Source organism: Erpetoichthys calabaricus, chromosome 14 (genome assembly GCF_900747795.2).
Source record: "Erpetoichthys calabaricus chromosome 14, fErpCal1.3, whole genome shotgun sequence".
Taxonomy (NCBI): Eukaryota; Metazoa; Chordata; class Cladistia; order Polypteriformes; family Polypteridae; genus Erpetoichthys; species Erpetoichthys calabaricus.
In genome coordinates this window covers 26386658-26407897 of record NC_041407.2, presented here as the reverse complement: position 1 = coordinate 26407897, position 21240 = coordinate 26386658, and the positions used below count along the sequence as shown (strand labels likewise).

At 42.4% G+C, this 21240-nt stretch overlaps 1 protein-coding gene across 1 annotated transcript in view; it reads left to right on the top strand.

Annotated features, from left to right (window-relative positions):
- Positions 1-20463, top strand: part of LOC114664437 (uncharacterized) — a 58735-nt gene extending 38272 nt beyond the window's left edge. The window contains exons 4-5 of the mRNA XM_028818519.2: positions 13895-15030; positions 20296-20463. Of these exons, the coding sequence (XP_028674352.2) occupies positions 13895-15030; positions 20296-20463 (1304 nt within the window). The remainder of the gene's footprint in view (positions 1-13894; positions 15031-20295) is intronic.
- Positions 20464-21240: the final 777 nt, after the last annotated feature.

Genomic DNA, 21240 nt, shown 5'->3' with positions numbered 1-21240 from the left:
GCAAGAACAAATTTATCCCCAGGCATGGGCAATGCATGATTACAATTCACATAACTACAGTATTTTCAGTTCACAGCAAATATTCCTGAAAGTGTATATGCAACAGACTACAGCACACAGAACTGCATTTTACTTGACACCAAACCACAGGTTAGCACTGTAGTGAGGTACTCATATGTTACTTTGATCAAACGCTCCTAAGGTGGCACTCAAAAAGGAGAAGGGTCTAGCTGTGGTACATAGTGCTACATGACACTCCTACTACAAGACACGCCCACTTGACAATCATCATTATTTCTAAATAAGATTATAACAAGGAGGAGGAGTGGCCACCTCAGGCAGTGTGTTACGTGAGCAGCTGGAACAGAACCTTTTATGAACAGTGACAATCTGAAGCTCCCCAATTATAAATCTGGACAGACTGTACCGGTTTTGCATGACCGAGATAGGGCTGGTTACAGAAGCTGCCACTGTTCACCTGCATTGTTATCATTCTTTAATTTAATATTATTTATTGTATCAGTATGCTGCTGCTGAAGAATGTGAATTTCCCATTGGGATTAATAAAGTATCTATCTATCTATCTATCTATCTATCTATCTATCTATCTATCTATCTATCTATCTATCTATCTATCTATCTATCTATCTATCTATCTTACTTTGCCGTCATGTTGATACATTGTACTACGCTTGCCACCATTAACATTAAACCTTGATTATTTTGGTTTTATTGTCTAAACTGTTTTTTTTATTTTTTATTTTTTTGTAGATTACTGTATATGTAAAATTCCTGTGTAGTGGAACTCAATGATTTAGAATAGTACTGTAGGTTTGTGTGGCAGAGTTGGAGTCATTTGTTGAATGTACATTTTTTTTGGTTACAGAAACTAACTGATTTTCAGACAGGTCCTCTCACTTAAAATTTTTTGTGTTCTTGCAAGAGCAGAACACAAGGTTACTAGAATAATGCCAACAAAAATGCACACAAATGCAAAGCCAGACCAGTGAACTTACCATTTCAGGAGTTAAACTTGACAAATCTGAAATTGAACCCTTGCAAAACTTACATTTGAGGTACACCAACAAAACCACCCAAGGCAAACGTGTGAAATAATGTTTAACCATTAAAATGGACCTACCCATACTAATCATTTTTACAAAGTTATAAATATGATTTAAATTATATTGTGTAAGCCTATAATTAATTATGATTTTTATTGCTAAATTTGTGTCTGGAAGAATTAATAATGAACATGAAAATAAATAAATAACCCTAGGAGAAACAATATACACAAATGGAGAGGAAAGACAAAGCCACATAAACAAAATGGTAAATGTACACTGCGTAATTTATAGAGCTGTAATAGGATCAGTTTTCTCACAAAAATTGGGAAAGCGGTACTCACCAATATGTTGATTTTAAATGCAAAAATTGGTGACCGAACTGAACATATCCTGATTTGGATGCAGCTAGCAGTTTATGGCAAGGCACACATCTTAAAGCTAACCACATTTTAATGTGCAGGCAAACCTTTTTGTCATTTTTGTAAATGGCCCAAATTAAATTTGTTTTCTTTTACACACAGCAATTGTCTGAGATTAAAAAAGCAACACACTAGCTATGCTGCTTGGGAAGACAGTTTTGCACCCCCCAGGCAGAAAAAGTGAGGCAGTAGCTTAAATGTCAGCCCTTTTTCTGCTGCTAGTCATGGCACCCAAAAATTGCAGTTCATTGTCACATTCAAAATTTTTTGCCAAACAGTAATTTAATTCAATTCATTTTTCATTAAATCTGTCATAATTCACATTACTTTATTTAGAATGTATTTTTTAGGTTTACTACAGTTTGACTTTTTTAATTTTGTAAAATAAAATAGAGATAAAAAGTGGAGGTCCATCTAGGCACCCTGTTTAAGGAAAGTGAAAATAAGGAGAAAAAATGTAAACAAAATCCAACAAAATTACTGGGTGTATGTTGCCCATTCCGAGGCTATACTAGACGGCTCTGTTCATGGTTAAGGGTCCATAGTTAAGAATGTCTCTGGTCAGAGACATGTACTTCATCAAGGTGCGTTTGTTCTTGTGTCATTGCTCTTTATCTAGATCCAAGGGTGAAAGAGGCAAAACCCAGAAGTGATGCAAGTGGTTGTCTCTGGACTATGATCCGAAGAAGGTGGTGTTATAGGCCGTAATATTTCAGGTGCTTGAGGTGGAGGTATCACCTTACCAGAGCCCTGTAGATGCTCCCTAACCTCACATGTGACAGTTTTCACAAGCCAGTAGCCAGCTTGCATACACTGTACAAGACAGCTGGCTATGGCAGTATATGCCCCCTCTTGGAGCAGAGCATTTGTTACTAGAGTCATGAGGTACTATTATGCTATAGTACAGTAACATTTCTGTGTAGTCCATCTAATATAACTTTCAATACATAAACACACACACGCATACAAAATTTTAAGGCTTGTCTGTCTGTCATGCAAAAACTCATGCACACCAGTACAGTATGCCATGAAACATACAACGTGGCCCATGAGTTGGGCAATTGTTGGATGGTTGGACTGAAATTGGTTCTTCAAGTCCATGGCTGGCACAGATGCAGTGGCACACCTAACCTTACAGGATATGCATGGCTGGGCGATCTGGTGTGCTACTAAATATGTAGCTGGCACAGCAAGTATGGCCCACTAAATACACTGCCGGTCTGACACAAATGCAATTCATGAATTACATGTGCAGCCCAGAGTGTCTGCGAGTTAACCTTATGGCATGAAATACTTGTTTCCAGGCCCACTGACAGGCAAGGCCATCAACACACTGTCCTACATTGCTGATATGTCAACTACATCTGAAAGATCACACTGCAAGTCGGACATAAAATCATCTTCGCCAACTGAAGACCCTCTCAAAAGTTTTGGCAAAGTGGCCAGGGGTCTCATTTGTAAAACTGTGTGGATTACAGCATGTAGATAAGTGCATGCCAAAACACAGTAAAATGCATAAGCCATAAAAAAAAAATTTATAATACTTGGTTAACACACATTTCTAAGCAAGTTACCTTCATAAATCATAACCATCTTGTAAGTTTGTGTATGTGAATGAGCCTCTAAATGTGCTAGGTTGCCACCATGGAACAGCCATATATGGAATATGCTAATTAACCTCATACATTTGTACTCACAATGCTGCAGAAGTTCATTGGCTGGTAGAGCAGCCTCACTCATGATGCATCCAGCCACTGCCAATTGAATTTGAGGAGTTCTATGCCAATCTCCACACTGCATTGAACCACCACTTCCCTGTGTTTTTGGATCTGGAAAAGACATGATGCCAGCATGTAAGTGGGTAGCCTCTATCACCTGGCACATGTAATGACATTAATGTAATGTAATGTCATTTCTGTTACAATGAATAGTACAGGCCATATGAAACACCAAGAGATCAGCCAGTTACCTTACCAACAAGTTGGCCATCACATACAGCACCTTCTCAAGTCATCTGATCAACATTACTTTGTCTTAAAATAAACAATTTTTGAGTTGACCCAGGCCACAGAACCACAACATTTGCTAGTCTCATATTGGCATCACAGATGTGTGTTAATGGAATGTTGAATGGTTAATAAAAGCAGCCTAATTCTTGCTAGGTGCCCTTATTGTACTAGGAAAGCGGACAACTGCCACAATTACACTAGGAAAACTGGACACTGCTGCATTTTTCCTTATTACGTTGGAATGTACAAACAAAACTTGCAGAAATTGAATGTAGTGCCTTGTCAGTCTTCTAGGACTTCCAGCACAATGGGCATGACAAAACTGAAGCCTGGACCTTTCCTTGACCCCCAGAGTGCCACTGTGTCACCCGATCACCCTGTTTCAACATAAGTATAGCAAATAGTTGGATTAAATGTAAACTGACTATTAATATGTTTCTTTTCCCGGATTGTATGCTGCACACTCTTTCCTACTTGGTTGTGTGATTTGAAAGCTGCAAAGGAGTGTTGTACCAGTAAGTTTGCTTCCTGCCCTACATACAGTGCCACTGGGATAATAATGCAGGTATTTTTACATCAATAAAATAACTAATGTGAGAGGTTACTCGTTACTTTAAAAAAAGTAATCAAAGTCCATAACATACTTTTAACAGATCACCTCCAACACTGCTTAGCACTGTACGTTCAGTTCATCAACAGATTTACAAATTTCTGCAATATTGAGACCGATTATTTCAACCAGGAGAATGAAAAATGCAATCCACACAGGCTAACAGAGTGCAACGGGCAATCGCAGAGTAAGAAATCCTCAAGTGTAACCCGGTTAAGAGTTTACATGACCAAATAACTGAGTTGCTTGGGGAGAATTCTTCATCTGTCAATCCAGTTTTTCAGAGACGAATATCCTGATTTATTTAACCAGAATAAAGGAATACATGGCACCTTTGAAACCAAATTTTAGTGAATAACTGGGTTATTAAAGTGCATGGAAATGTACTGCAAATAACATTCAATCAAGGAGCGCTCCATCTTGGAGGTTCGATTGTGCAGTGAGGAAAATGTTTTTAACCTTGAGAAACTGCTGGTTTGTGCTTGTAGCTTGTAGGTTTGGGCTTAAGGACTGTTTGCATTATTTAAATTTGGAAAATCTGTGAAAAAATGATGAGATGTGTTTGGTTACATATTTCGTCTGAACACCTATCTACAAGTTATTGAAGCTGTCAGGAGTCTGTATGTGGTGTTTGATTTTTTTTTTTTGTATTTTCTTTATTTTTTGTCCTCCACTTACTTGATCACATATGCACCTCAAGGAGGTAAAATCCATGGGGCTGGTGAAACTGAGTATGTGTTGTAAATCATTTATTCTTGTACTTCCTTTGCAAGTTCAGGCTTAGCTTTTGATTTGGGATGTGCAGCAGTGCTTTGCCAAGTCTTCATGGACTTTGGTAGGGCTAACAAATGTCTTAAGTAAGCAATAAAAAGGATCAACTTTCTTGTGTAATGTAGGTCGCTGTCCGTGCCTGTTGGTGCATTTCTTATCCCATCCGGTGTGTCCCCAGAACACATGTTGGCGCAGGCAGTGTATGTATCTCTCATGAAATCAAGCAGTTCTGGAGTTAGGTTATTAAAACTTGCATACACAGAAAAACAGGTTTGATACGTGTGTATGGAACTTCCCATGCAAATGTCAGTATATACAAAAGAAAATATGACAAGAGAACGTGCGTATATTTACGTCGGCTCTGACCCAAGGTACGCAACATTTGAGAAAGTGGGAAATGACAACACTATTCATAAAGTAGGGAAAATGCAGCCCAAACAGGTAAAGGGCAATGCATGTGTATAATAATTTTGTATCAATGATTATATCAATGATATTAAACTGTGTGTTGCTATGACAAACATTAAACCTCAAAAGTAATGGATGTGATTTACACATGGTTTGACACAAGATGGCTTTTTTAGCGCTGCTTGAAAGCTATGCAAATGGTCATATAAGAAAATGAGCTTTTTTTGTTGCCCATTATGGTGACCTTCTTTTGGAAGTGGGTTCTGAGTTTGCCCCTGCATTAGAAAGGCAGACATGACCAAAATCAGGCTCTGCTTGTTCATATGCAGGTTTTAACAATGGTTGGCTTTCTGGCAATAGGCACTTACCAGAGGGATCTGGCTGAATATCTCAGCCAGAAATGTAAGGCATCTGAGCGGTTTCCCTTAATATACATCCCCGTTTCCAAAAAAGTTGGGACTCTGTGTAAAATGTACATAAAAACAGAATGCAATGATTTGCAAATCTGATAAACCCATATTTTATTAACAATAGAACACAGAAAATATATCAACTGTTGAAAAGACATTTTACTATTTCATGACAAATATTAGCTCATTTTGAATTTGATGGCAGCAACACATCTCAAAAAGTTTGGACAGGGCTACAAAAGGCTGGAAAAGTAAGTGGTACTAAAAAGAAACAGCTGGAAGAACATTTTCCAATTAAATTGGCAACAGGTCAGTAGCATGATTGTGCATGAAAGAGCATCTTATAGAGACAGTCTCTCAGAAGTAAAGATGGGCAGAGATTCACAAATCTGCTAAAAACTGCGTCTACAAATTGTAGAACAATGTCCCTCAATATAAAATTATGAAGATTTTGAATATCTCATCATCTACAGTATGTAATATCATCAAAAGATTCCAGAAATCTGGAGAAATCTCTGTATGCAAGGGACAAGGCTGAAAATCAGTATTGGATACCCGTGATCTTTGGGCCCTCAAGCGGCATGGCATTAAAAACAGGCCTGATCCTGTCATGGAAATCACTGCATGAGCCCAGGAACACTTGCAGAAATCATTGTCTGTGAACTCAGTTCACCCTGCCATCCACAAATGCAGGTTAAAACTCTATCATGCAAAGATAGAAGCCAAATTTGGACATGATCTGGTCTGACGTGGAACCGCATGTATTTAAGCCCTTTAGCGGTCTCCTAAACACACGTGTGTGACAGGGCCCCCCCCCCCCTTAGCCCAGACACGTCGGGTCGGGCGTTCTGCACCGAGAGGTCATGAACACAGGAGAGAGCATCAGCGTTGCCGTGTAGAGAACCCTTCCGATGAATGAGCAAGAACTTATAAGGTTGCAGATCAAGGAACCATCTCATGATTCGCGGGTTAGACTCCTTATGCAGGGCCATCCACTGTAAAGGTGCATGGTCCGTGACAAGTGTAAACTCTCGACCCAAGAGGTAGTACCTCAACTGTGTAATTGCCCACTTAATCGCAAGAGCCTCTCTCTCCACTGCCGCATATCTGGTCTCTCAATCCAGCAGTTTCCAGCTCAGGAACATGACAGGGTGTTCAGCACCATCGACACTTTGGCTCAGCACTGCCCCAAGGCCTGTGTCCGAAGCGTCCATCTGGAGGATAAAAGGCCATGAAAAGTCAGGCGTCTTTAAAACGGGTGCCGACGTCAGGGCCCTTTTTAAGTCACCAAAGGCTGCCTCAGTCATATCAGTCCATACCACAGTGTTAGGAGCCCTCTTCTTTGTTAAATTAGTCAAGGGCACGGCTCTCTCCGAAAAGCGTGGTACAAACCGGTGGTAGTACCCTGCCAATCCGAGAAATGCCTGGACCTGCCGCTTGGTTCGCAGATGGGGCCATGTCAAAATGGCTTCTATTTTAGAGCACTGCAACTTCACCGTACTACGACCCACCAGGTTGCCCAAATATTTGGCTTCTTCCAATCCAAAGAAACATTTCTTTGGATTGATTCGAAGACCGGCTTCACCCAGTGTCCGTAATACCGCTCCGACGTGCTGTAGGTGTTCCTTCCAGGTGCTGGAATAGATGACGACGTCATCCAGGTAGGCAGCACTATATGTGTTATGGGGGCGGAGCACTTTGTCCACCAGAAGCTGGAAAGTTGCAGGAGCCCCATGTAACCCGAATGGAAGGACACGATACTGCCAGTGCCCACTAGGGGTGCTAAACGCGGTTTTACCCTTTGCAGAGTCCGTTAAAGGAACCTGCCAGTACCCTTTGGTCATGTCAAGTGTGGTCAGATATTCTGCCTGTCCATGCCTTTCAAGGAGGTCGTCCACTTGAGGCATTGGATGAGCATCAATGCAAAATCAATTGCAAAATCTCCAACTCCCGTCGGGCTTAGGAACCAAGACAATTGGGCTGGACCAGGGACTATGACTCTCCTCTATGACTCCTTGGTCCAGCATGCGCTTGATTTCCAAGTTCCACTTCAGCCTTCTTTGCCTCTGGAAGTCGATAGGACCATTCTCGGACTATGACCCTAGGCTCAGTCACCATATCATGGGCAACCAGAGAGGTCCTTCCGGGGTTTTCGTCCACCATCTCCGGGACGGACAAGATAACTTTTTCTAGCTCTCGCCTCTGTCGGTTATTCAAATTAGGCCCGAAGTTAAGTGTGTTACTCTGAGCAAAGAAGGAGTGGGGCTAGCCGGAGGTGGGATCAGGGTCCCTTTCCTTCCACGGTTTCAGCAGATTCACGTGATATATCCACTCATTTGGTCGACAATTGGGTTGTTTCACCAAATAGTTGACGAGTCCCTTTCTCTCTTTAACTTCGTATGGCCCTTGCCAGTGGGAAAGTTTAGAGTGGAAGGTGGGAACCAATACCATGACTCAGTCCCCCGGTTGGAACTCCCGAAGTGTTGTGCCATGGTCATAATAGTGGGATTGTGCTGCTTGCGCCTCTTTCCTGTGACTTTTTAATATGGGCATAATTACGCGATATATTCCAAAATATTAGTTGAGGGAAGAGTCTCTCCTTCCCAACCTTCTTTTAAAATGTCCAATATGCCCCGGGGTTGTCGCCCATATAATAATTCAAAGTGTGAGATCCCCATTGAGGCTTGCGGGACTTCCCTATAGGCAAAGAGTACGAGGGGGAGGAGTTGATCCCAATTCCTCCCATCCCCGCTGACCACCTTGCGAAGCATCTGTTTGAGAGTCTGATTAAATCTCTCTACTAAACCATCGGTTTGAGGATGATGCACTTAAACCGTGGTCTTTTATTTTAAGTAACTTGGCCATTTCCCTGAACGTCTCTGAGGTAAACGGCGTCCCTTAGTCCGTAAGGACTTCTTTAGGGACCCCAACTCGCGCAAAGACTCCCATTAGTTCCCGTGCGATAGCTTTAGAATTAGCCGAGCGCAATGGAACAGCTCCTGGATATTGGGTCGCATAATCTACGAGGACTAATATATATTTATGACCTCGGGCCGAGGGTTCCAGGGGTCCCACTATGTCGACCCCTATCCTTTCAAATGGGACATCAATTAAGGGAAGGGGAACGAGAGGAGCACGGTCCCTCCTAGGAATTTGCCTCAGCTGACATTCCGAGAATGAAATATAGAAGCGGCGAACCTTTTCGTTAATTCCCGGCCAATAGAAACGGAGCTTAATATGCTCTAATGTTTTTTCGGTGCCCAAGTGGCCTCCTAGGAGGTGAGCGTGTGCTAACTCACAAACTTGCTGCCGGAAAGTTTGTGGGATTAGCAACAGCTTCCGCACCCCCCCCCTCGTGCTCACTGACCCGATATAATAAATCATTTTCTATCACAAAGTGGGGTCCTTGTGGCATGGGCTGAATGGTGTGTTGGCCGTTGACTAGGACTACTATATTCTTAGCAAACTTAAGGGAATCGTCATTCCATTGTTCCCTTTTAAATGATGCCAGTGTTTGTCTAAATTGAAAGCTCAGATCTGAGAGAGGGTCTGGTCTGACCTCAAGGGGCAGAGAGTCCTCCCGCTCTGACGAGACGCGGACAGATGAAGTATTAGTCCGCGACGGTCCAGGAAGTTCCCCATCCTCCTCGTGGTTTCCCATACCTCTCTCCACCGGCTGCGTACACGGTGTGGAGACAACCTGAGGGTGGATTCCCGTCTGTTACTAGGCCCAATTTCGAATAAGGAGAGATCAGTACTTCACTGCTTTTATTGTCAGACCAGTCCTGCCCGAGAATCACAGCACACGGTGGATTTGGAAGGACCGCTACAGTGATTCTTTTGAGTGATCCTCCGTGGCAGATGAAACATCGGGCGGAGTCATAGCCGCGGACATCTGTGTACACAGGTAAGTCTGGTCTTTGTTTTTAACCATTGTCGCAGTAGTACGTATCGGCAGTCAACAATAGAAATGTTGCTGCCGGAATCAAATAGAGCTTCCACCTTGTAACCATTTACAATGACCTCTCCCTTATAAGCCATTAACAAGGGGTTTGAAAGTGCACACAATCCATCCCTCTCTCTCCATTTACATTCCGCCTTGCCTCCGAGCGAGGGCCGCGCCCACGGAATCGGGGACTCCGGTGCAAACTCCGGTTTATGCCGAGAGGGCAGCTTAAGAGGGACGTAATCTCTACGGCGTCCGCTTAAGGACTGTTCCGCTCTCCCAAATTGCGAGGCTGCCCTAGACGTTTCAATGAGCTCGTTTACATTCGAAAATTCTCCCCAGTCCGGCTGGGTGAAATGCTCTGGCAGGCTATTTATGAATAAGAAACAGGCCACTTTCTTCACTAATTGGAAGGTGGTGCATTCAGTGGGCCTTAACCAACCTGCCACCTCTTCCCAGAGAACGTCCAGCTGTTCTCGTGTAGACCGCTCAGGGTCAAACCTCCAGTTTTGCACTTTCCTCACCTGCTGGTCTGGGGAATGTCCACTTTCCTCTGGGACCTTAGCCCCGGTGGGAAGGACAGCTCTCTCCTCCGAGAGAGCGTAATAAGTCCCCATCGTTTCCCCCATAGAGACCAGCCCACGTCTGTGTGTCCCATCGACACTCTCCCTATTTAATTTAGGTGACCCGGATATAGACAAAGGGAGCGGAATCTGCACCAGTTCTTTCTGAAATCCGAGACGCAATCCCCACCCGAAAGCTCGGCCCAGGTACTCTCCCACCTGGACATGATTCAGGTCCGGTCCCATTCTCTTCAGGGTTTTCTCCATCCTGCCGACTACGCCACTGTCAGAAAAACGACCATAAGACATCGAGAAGGTTTGGGGCAGACACCCGTATAATTGCTGTTTTGTTGCTGCAAAACTGATTAAGTAATAAAGACATGTTCATTCAACTGAGTCCAAAACAGAACTGACTCTCGGGAGACAAGATGGCAGCTTTAAAGGCCAGTAGTGGAAGTGATGTCATCAATGCCGGAACCGGAAGTGACGTCATTTGCTGCCCCAGAGCCGGGCGGGATTTCCCTAGAATGGTCTGCAAAAGATCGAGAGGGAAGATTAGTGCACTTCGCCACCCCCTGGTCTGGTGTGGAATCACATGTATTTAAGCCCTTTAGCTGTCTCCTAAACACACGTGTGTGACAAAGGTATATACAGGTTTTAGTGCAATTTATTATCCCATCCAGACAATGTGTTTCTCATGGAAGGCCTTGCAAATTTCAGCAGGCCAATGCTAAACTGCATACTGCATCTATTACAATAAGAGTCTGGGTGATGAACTGGCCTGCTGCAGTCCAGATCTTTCACCAATTGAAAACATGAAAAGAAAAATATATCAAAGATGACCCAGGACTGTTGAGCAGCTAGAATCCTATATCAGACAAGAATGAGACAACATTCCTCTCCCAAAAGTCCAGCAACTGGTCTCCTCAGTTCCTAAACGTTTACAGACTGTTTTTAAAAGAAGAGGGGATGCTATGCAGTGGTAAACATGGCCCTGTCCCAACTTTTCTGAGATGTCTTGCTGCCCTCAAAATGACCTTATTCTTTTCTGAAAATGATACATTTCTCAGTTTAAACCCTTTGATATGTTTTCTATGTTCTATTGTTAATAAAATATGGGTTTATGAGATTTGCAAATCATTGCATTCTGTTTTTATTTACATTTCACACAGTGTCCCAACTTTTCTGGAATTGGGGTTGTAGAACCATTTGCATAGTCTTCATGCAGTGACACAAAAGCCATGTTCTGTCACACCAGCAAGCTATGAATGGGCTGTAGGGCATGAAATTTAGAAATTTCTGTACAGACCTGCATTTTTACTGTGCTTTGGTTTTTTAATCCTTATAAGTGATAACAGGTAGCCAATATAAACTGACAGAAAAGTTCTTCAGAGTAAGCACGCAGCCTCAACCCTCTTAAAGAGAAACTAGAATAGAGTCTGTACATTATATTCATCGCTTTTGAGGTTTATTATGAGGGTAAATCCATCCATCCATTTTCCAACCCGTTGAATCCGAACACAGGGGTCTGCTGGAGCCAATCCCAGCCAACACAGGGCACAAGGCAGGAACCAATTCCGGGCAGGGTGCCAACCCACCGCAGGACACACACAAGCACACCCACACACCAAGCACACACTAGGGCCAATTTAGAATCGCCAATCCACCTAACCTACATGTCTTTGGACTGTGGGAGGAAACCGGAGCACCCGGAGGAAACCCACGCAGACACGGGGAGAACATGCAAACTCCACGCAGGGAGGACCCGGGAAGCGAACCCAGGTCCCCCAACTGCGAGGCAGCAGCGCTACCCACTGCGCCACCATGCCGCCCTATGAGGGTAAATTTAAAAGTAAAAGTAATTTGAAAATTACACAACATTCTCAACAGATAGAAATGGACACAATATAACGAGTTTGTGATGGCTTATTGGTTGCTTGAAATGAACATGCACAGCACAGCACTGTGCTGTTAGTCTATGTTGAAACAAAGGTCAAATGAACATGGACGCTTCACTACAGGATTGCACCATTGATGAACAACATGTTGTAGTGAGATTTCTTTGGGCAGAGGGAGTAAAACCTGCTGAAATTCACCAAAGTATGTTGACTAATACAGATCAGTAAGTTGTATGGGTGTTCATCTTGCACAACATTTGCAGTACCCCAAGTCATCAAGTACTCTGGCATGCGCAGATCCATAGCAGATATCCAAATATGCAGCAACAGCAGATAATGTAATGTGAAGTCATTTGCCATGTCGATGTGGGCTTGTGTGTGCAATGTTGATGACTGACTTTCATTGGTTATAATTGTTCTGACCTGCTTTAAACCTTTCTACCTATTCATAAACTTTTTCATTAAGTCAGTCTGTTCTCACTTCTGTACTGAGCCAACATCTTTTGGTAAACAGTTTGAAAACAGGATAGGCAGGGAGACTGAAAATACCTCACAACCAAGAGCAAAGGACAAAACAAGAATAGTGCTTGCTGAAGCTGAAATGTATCAGTTAATGAAAAACACAATGGGATAAACGTAAAATTTGTCAAAATGAATCAAAACAAATTAAACTTCACAAACAATTCTTATAACTGTAAAAACCCTAAACAGGCCAAATACATGTATAGAACATGTTATAAATACCACATAGTGATGTGTAGCCACCAATATGGTACCAAGGAGCACCTCTGACCACAGCCTGGTGTCTTTCACAGAGGTGGGACTCCATTCGAAGGCTGGCTTCCTTCAACATCTGCAATAAGATGCTGCAGATGTTCTATCAAACAGTTGTGGCGAGCGCCCTCTTCTACGCAGTGGTGTGCTGGGGAGGCAGCATTAAGAGGAAAGACGCCTCACACCTGGACAAACTGGTGAGGAAGGCAGGCTCTATTGTTGGCATGGAGCTGGACAGTTTAACATCTGTGGCAGAGCGAAGGGCGCTCAGCAGGCTCCTATCAATTATGGAGAATCCACTGCATCCACTAAATAATGTCATCTCCAGACAGAAGAGCAGCTTCAGCGACAGACTGCTGTCACTGTCCTGCTCCACTGACAGATTGAGGAGATCGTTCCTCCCCCAAACTATGCGACTCTTTAATTCCACCCGGGGGGGTAAACGTTAATATTTAACATTATACATAGTTATTGTCTGTTTTTTCACCTGTATTATTATCATTCTTTAATTTAATATTATTTATTGTATCAGTATGCTGCTGCTGAAGAATGTGAATTTCCCATTGGGATTAATAAAGTATCTATCTATCTATCTATCTATCTATCTATCTATCTATCTATCTATCTATCTATCTATCTATCTATCTATTCATACGGTTTAATTCATAGCTGAATGCTCAGCACTGCCAATGCATGTTCAATGGTTCTAAACTGTCTCTTCAAAGTACATTGTTAACCTTGCCAGATGTGTATATTTTCAGAGTTAATGCTGCATCTTCATTCTGTGATTATTTTCACTTTATATTTCCAGTTAATTTATTTCCCACTGCTATAGCTTGCAGACAAAACTGAATACCCTGATATTCCAGAAGAATTTACAATCAATCACAACAGTTGGGAGGCTGGACAAACAGTGAACTGCACTGTAAAAGATTATTTAGGTGAAAGAGTAGTCAGAGCCAATATTAGGCCTCTCCAAAACATTTATGGTATCTTATTTTTTCTTCCTTTACCTACAGAGATAACTCACACTCCACAAAGCAAAATGGTGTCCACTCTGGAAATGCTAGAGGAACTCTACCAGAAAAAAGTGGACTTCGATGCCACAGAGTTCAACTCTTACAAATCAAAAGCAGAAAATGTGGTCACCACTCTCCTGAGAGAGGTCCAGAAACATTTACAACCAGGAGACCCCAAGATTAATCTGAAGCCCATTGGTACCGGCAGTGCTTTTGAAGGTGTAAAGGTAAAACCAGACTTGGAGTTTGACTTCATGGTTCCAATAGAGATAACGTCAGACCAGATTATCTTCTCAAATGAAGATCCTGATATTCCAGTTTGTTTTGGAATCATTCAGATTGAAAGAACAAGTACAATGTTCATAAACCAGTATACATCTATATGGGCCAAACATTCAGATTTCAAAGAAAAGTTCTGTGTTCAGAATAATAGGCATGGCTATGTACTGTCTACACAGAAGATCCAGAGGTGGTTCCAGTCCATGTGTGCCCGTACTCTGTCTGCACTCAGGGAATACTATCATAATAACAGTATTACATTTCGAGAGAGTGGTCCTGCAAGGACACTTGTCTTTCAGGAGCTTGAGAAAGAGGTAAAGATTGACATTGTGCCTGCTGTTCCCTACAAGGGTGTCTACCTTGTAGCAAAGATGACCTCACATCTTGGTGAGGCTGCATGGAGGCTTTCCTTCTCCACCCATGAGAAGGCTTTCTTTGACAATCTGCCACGCAACCCCTGTTACTTCAAGTGCCTGAAGATCCTAAAATATCTTCGGGAGAATGATAAGAAAATATGTCCATCCTCCCAGTTGACCTCCAGCTGTCCTTCCTACTATCTGAAAACAGCATTTTTCCATCGGGTATTACAAACTGATAAGTATGACTGGCAGAATCAGAACCTGGAAACACAAGTGAAGGGTCTCCTTCAATACCTGTATAAATGTATGAAGCAACAGCGCCTTCCACACATCTTTGTTGGGAATAAAGAGCTGGTAGACAGACGTGATTTGTGGCTACAGGATGTTCCTTCTGAGTTCTTCGACTATAAAGAGACAAACCTTTTGAAAGAATTAAACAGTGAAACCTTGGACCAGATCAGTCTGAGGCTGATTTATATCCATGATCAGTTTGAAGATGTACTTCAACAATCACACACACATTCCACACACATTTCATCCAGGTTTTTGCCACAATCCTCAACTGAGCATAGGGGACTGACAGGTCAGTTCGGTGTAGAAGAAAGATCATATGGTACAGTTTACAGTGGACATCACAGCCCGCCAACATTTCAGGGAAACAATTTTAGGAGTCAGAACAACTTGAATGAATGTTGTCAAATGCTGTGTCAGGCTGTGATTTTTGTCATCTTAATCTTTTTGTGTTTGCTACTGCAGCAACAAAAGTAAGAAGAAGGAGTGGATAAAACTGAGAAGAAAATGTAAAAAAGAAAGTGGCAAAGAAAACTGGAAATGTCTGGACAAAAATAAGGTTTTATAAATGTGGAAACTAAACAGGAATCCAATATAGTGGCTCAGTGGTTAGCATTGCTACCTCAATGCTCGGTATTTTTAATTTTTTGTGATATTCCGTTTTTTTTCCCCAAAATCTATAAGATGTGTAAATTTTCCTAACAATCTAGAAATAGAAAATGGATAGAGAAAGAAAAACAATTAAAATTGATAGCTGTGCCTACAATTTGCATGTATAACCAATAATTCCATAAAGGTAATAAAAATAATTATAAAGAAAATATTTGAATTGCTATGGCATTTATTGGGCAGCCTGCTGGTGTGTTGGGTAGTGCTGATGCCTGGCCTGGCCTGAATGGATTTTGCATGTTCTCCTTGTGTTTGTGTGTATTTTACCTGTCATCCCACATCCTAAATGAATATCTTCTACAATATACATCAATAAATCATTTTTAAGCAATTCGATTCAACAATAACCTAATTTAATTGGAACTCAAAACATTCACATATCCAAAGAGCGACCCTACAAAGACCTAAGACAGAAGGTGGCATGGCTCTACCTAACTTTCAGTTTTATTACTGGGCAGCAAACAAACAAGCTATAAAAACCTGGACACAAACAGAACGTACACAGGCTTGGTCCGCAATAGAAGTAAAATCCTGCAGTACTTCTTTATATTGCCTGCTTTGTGCCCCAATAAATGCAAGTTATCGGCAATATACTAATAACCCAATTGTGCTTCATTCACTCAGAATATGGAACCTATGTAGAAAGCATTTTAAGATGGAGAAGCTTTTATCTGTGGCACCTCTGCAAGAGAGCCACCTCTTTCAACCCTTGCAAACATATGCAGTTTTTAATATCTGGAAAAAATTTGGGATTAAAATGCTCAGAGACCTTTATATAGACAACATCTTTGCATCCTACGAATAAATTGCATTCCAAATTTAACTTTCCACCTACACATTTCTTTCACTATCTTCAAATTAGGAACTTTGTTAAACAGAACCTGCCGATTTTCCTCATCTTGCACCCTCATCCATGCTGGAAAAAAATATTGCTCAATTTCAAGGACTTAGACACCATCTCTGCAATATATAAAATTATTTTACAGTCCCTACCTTTCAAAGTTCCAAGAGGACAATGGGAAAAATCTTAAATCAATATAATAGAAAGGGAGTGGAAAGTAGCAATGCAGAGACTTCATTCAAGCTCCATATGCGCAAAGTATACAATTATTCAACTCAAAGTTATATATTGAGCACATCTGTCTCACCTAAAACTGTCCAAAATGTTTCCAGGGCAAGATCCAACCTGCGAACGCTTCAATCAAGTTCCAGCCTCACTGGGTCATGTTTTGGGCCTGCGCCAGATTAACATCATTTTGGGCCAAAATTTTTTAAGTGCCTTTCAGACAGCCTTTGTGTCAAAATCCCTCCTAACCCACTAACAGATGTGTTTGGTGTTCTTCCAGATGGGTTTGTAATGGCCGACCCCTTATCTGGCCGGCAGCTACACTTCCAAGACCTGTGGCCTGGATAAACTACGGAGCTGAATCTAAATAACAAGCCTTACCTCTAACAAATGAAAATTTTCCCCACAATCGACGGTTTAAACAAGCACGCAAAAACAGATGATATGTAAAAATAGGTGATTAATTATATTAAATGAAACAATAACAAGAAAAAATGCACCCTCCACCAAAGCAACAATGTGACACCATATATTATATATATATATATACACACACACAATAAACCCTCCCTTGCCCTTGTAACATATAACAAACAACATGAATAACAACAATGAATGAGATACGGAAATGAATTGTCATGAACTTGAGTCCGAGTATACAATTGTCCTGAATGCGGATGACTGGTTAACAGATATGTGGAGTGTTTGTATTTCCCGGAACAAATGGAACAGCCTCACCGTGAATCCTCGGCTCATGGTGGATGATGTAATCCGACCCCAGGATCTCTTGTGATGAGGGTATTGAAGTAAGTCCGGCAAAATAAAAACAAACTGATTACAAAAGCACGATGTGGAAAACAGCAGGTAAGTTGATTTGTTGTAGTGAAAAATGATCCTCCTTCTCTCTCCGTTTCCTCCTGATTGCTAAAATAGTACTGGCGGATGTAATTGATTGTGATTGAAAACAGGTGCTCTCCAATTTGGGGCTGCGGTCTCTTTCTATCATCCGTCCCCCTTGTAATTTACGGGGACGACATTCACTGATGCACACATTAAACAGCAAACGGGACGATGAAAACAAAACACACTTAGCACAAACATTGACAACACTATTACTACTATGTAGCCCCGCTACATTCCCCCCACCCCCCAACCTTGGACAAGGGAGGGCCGATGTACGGCTTGATATGGGCCACAAGAATAGTGTAAAGCTTGGAGGTAGTGCCGATACCCCTTTGAATTTGGAAATTAACTGGACCGGTTTGTTTCATGATTACAGCTGGACCTAACCATTTAGGCGCAAGCTTGGCGGAGAACCGCTTGCTGGCATCCGAGAGGTGGTGGGCTCTAGTCCAGACCAGGGGCCTCATGTATAAACGGTGCGTACACACAGAAATGTTGCGTACGAACGTTTCCATGCTCAAATCGCGATGTATAAAACCTAAACTTGGCGTAAAGCCACGCACATTTCCACGGTAACTCATACCTTGGCGTACGCAATTTCTCGGCTCGGTTTTGCAGACTGGCGGCACTCAGCGTCAAAGCATTGCTACTGTTCCTGTGTGGTCACCCTTTCTATTTTCGCTGCTCCATATACCTGACGCGGCTTTATAAATACACTGAAATTAACTGCATATCGTTTATTAGTGTAATGCATCTGATTGTAATTAACCTGCAGCAATATAATGGTCCAGGGAATAGCCATAGTATTCCAAATACCAGAACTGCTTTAGCGTTGTAACTCTCACTGCATCTTCTTCTTCTTTCAGCTGCTCCCGTTAAGGGTTGCCACAGCAGATCATCTTTTTCCATATTACTCTCACTGCACCACTCAGAGTATTTATATCACTGTATCTGAGTGGGGAATCACAGCAGCAGCTGATCGGAAAGAGAATTATCGGTACACAGCATGAAGCAGACGCTGCCTGAGCCACAGCAAAATGCTTTAGAGACTTCCCAGTACGTACTTCGCGGTTTAGAAAAAGTTTCATCCCAAGAACTCTAAACACACTCAATCAGTCCATCAAGTGCTCCTTGTTGAACTGTTTACTTATATGTACAATCACCTCACTGTAAACTTGCACTACAGTTATAATATTGCACAACCTGCGCCACTTTATGAAGCGCGTATTTACATATGATGACAATGTCATTTTTAAGATGAAATGCATCAAAATATGTTGATTATATTATACAGATAAAACTTTAACTTCATTTAAATAATCTTTATTGTTAATAAATAAACATGTGAGGACACGGTGCCGCAGCGCTAGCTAGTTCAGGGATTGTTCCTGCATTGCGTTGTATTCTTGCTGGTGCTGACGCGACACTGGAAGAATAGACGGATATAATAATTAAACATGTACTATGAAGATATTTCAATGTTCCTTAAAAGTTTTGAAGAATCAGCGTTTTAAGCTTACAGATGGCTTCACGTCTATATAGCTGATTGTGTGGCGATTGGGTTTTTGGAGAAAGAAAAGTAAGGACAGAAATTGGAGGTTATTACGTTTGAAAGAGACAGTAGCCTACTTCTGTAATAAATTATTTCATCGAAGGTCGAGCATGGCGCAGCAAGCCTCTTGCGTGAGACATGAACAAGCACTGCGCCACCGTGTTCCCATGTTTAATAACATGCTTTCATTCCTATCCTCATGAAAAAGATATCACGTATACATCTCAGTATTTTAATTATTCAGAGAGCTGTAGTATCACGAATGTAATGGATTATGTGTCCTGTTGGAGAAAGAGAAAGCCCGTTTAAGAAGCAGGTAGTGACTCACACATGTAGAGCATATAGAAGAAGATCAAATACAAAACAAAGAATTTAATGTGCCACTTTAGTTACAATGGGATTTGAGAAACTAGTAAATTAACCGATTTTAAGATGAAGTTTATGATGTTCTACTTTAATGGCAAAATAAACTACGTGATTAAAGTGGAAATTTCGAGATTAAAGTTGACATTTCGTGCTTTTTTCCCACTGTGTGCCTATTTTTTTTCTCTGTACCCTAATAAGCTTTCATATGACACTCAGACGGTCCGCTACGAGTCGCCTTTTCACGGCGACTTTGATATGTGATTTCTTTTTTATTTCGGGCACTGTGCGACTTTGTGAACATGAGCCTTCGAGTTTCTCCAACACTCTGTCACTCGATCAACTTTCTTTTGTTGATTATACCACTGTTTAAACCAACAAATAGTATGTTTTTCCTTTGCCTCCACTTGGTAAAGCGTTTCACCTGTGGCTTCGTGCACTGCGGTGTTCAGGGCAAACCGGAGCTCAGAGAGCCATTTATCCCAGTCCTGATGGCGTTCACCCTCATAGGAGGCAATCATGTGCTTCAGGGTCCGGTTCACTCGTTCAGTCATGTTAGCCTGGGTTCAGTCATGTTAGCCTGGGGATGGTATGCTGTAGTAAGATTTTTCTTCACTCCCCAGGCTGTATAGAGATCATCAAGGACTGAACTCGTGAACTGGGATCCCCTGTACGAGATGATGTTCTTCGGGACCCCCCCAGCAGGTGAATATCTCATTCTTCAGGGTGGAGCTCACCTTGCTAGCATGGGCATCTGTCAGTGCAATTAGCTCTACCCACTTAGAGAAATAATCCACTACCACCATTAGGACAGTCTTTAGTGAGCTGGTCATCGGGAATGGCCCCATCAGATCGACCACCAAAGTCTCTCCTGGTCCAACTGTGATAGTCGATTGTAACATCCCTGATGGTTTACCAGGTGGGTTCTTCAGCTGTTGACAGGTGTGGCAATTCTTCACGTGGTGACAAACATCTGACCGGACCGATGGCCACCATGCCACCCCCAGAATCTTCAGGAGGGTTTTCGTCCGGCCAAGATGACCACCTAAAGGGCTGTCGTGAAAAAAGTTCAAAAACACAGGGATGAGCACTTCCGGGACCACAAGTTGTTGCTGCAGGCCCCCCAAGGATGATGGAACAGATCTATAAAGAACTCCCTAGAGGTCCACAAAGTGTACCCGGTTGTTGCGCTGGTTATCCAGCTCCTTCCGAATATTTTGGCAGAAAGGGCTGGAAGCTTGTGCTTGGGCCAGATCATAGAGAGTACTAGGTAGTGATGGAAATACCTTCTTTGCTTCTGCCAAGCACACCATCCCCGAGGACTCTGATGCACTAGACAGAGCATCAGGCATGATGTTGCTACAGCCCTTCCGGTATGTCACCTTGAAGGTGAAATTCTGGAGGCGCAGCACCCACCTGGTCAATCAGGAAGATGTCTTCGGGTGATTAAGCACTCAGGTCATAGCATGATAGGGTGTGTACACTTCAAACTCAACCCCTTCAAGAAAATGCTTCCATTTTTCCATGGCCCACACTACCACCAGGCACTCCTTTTCTGCTGTTGAGTAATTGAGCTCGACGCCGTGCAGCGCTCGCGAAGCATAAGCGATGACGTGCTTTTTCTTGTCCTTCTTTTGGATGAGCATGGTCCCTAGCCCCAGGTTGCTGGTGTCGGTATGTACTTGAAAAGTGAGCCGTGGATCGGTCTGGGCAAGGACGGGTGGCTTCTATAGATGTTCTTTCAGTTGCTCAACGGCGTCCTGGCATTCTTTAGTCCATTCCCATCGGACATCCTTCTTTCTTAGCTGGTTTAAGGGAGCCGCTATGTCAGCCAACCGAGTGATGTATTTATGGTACCACCCCA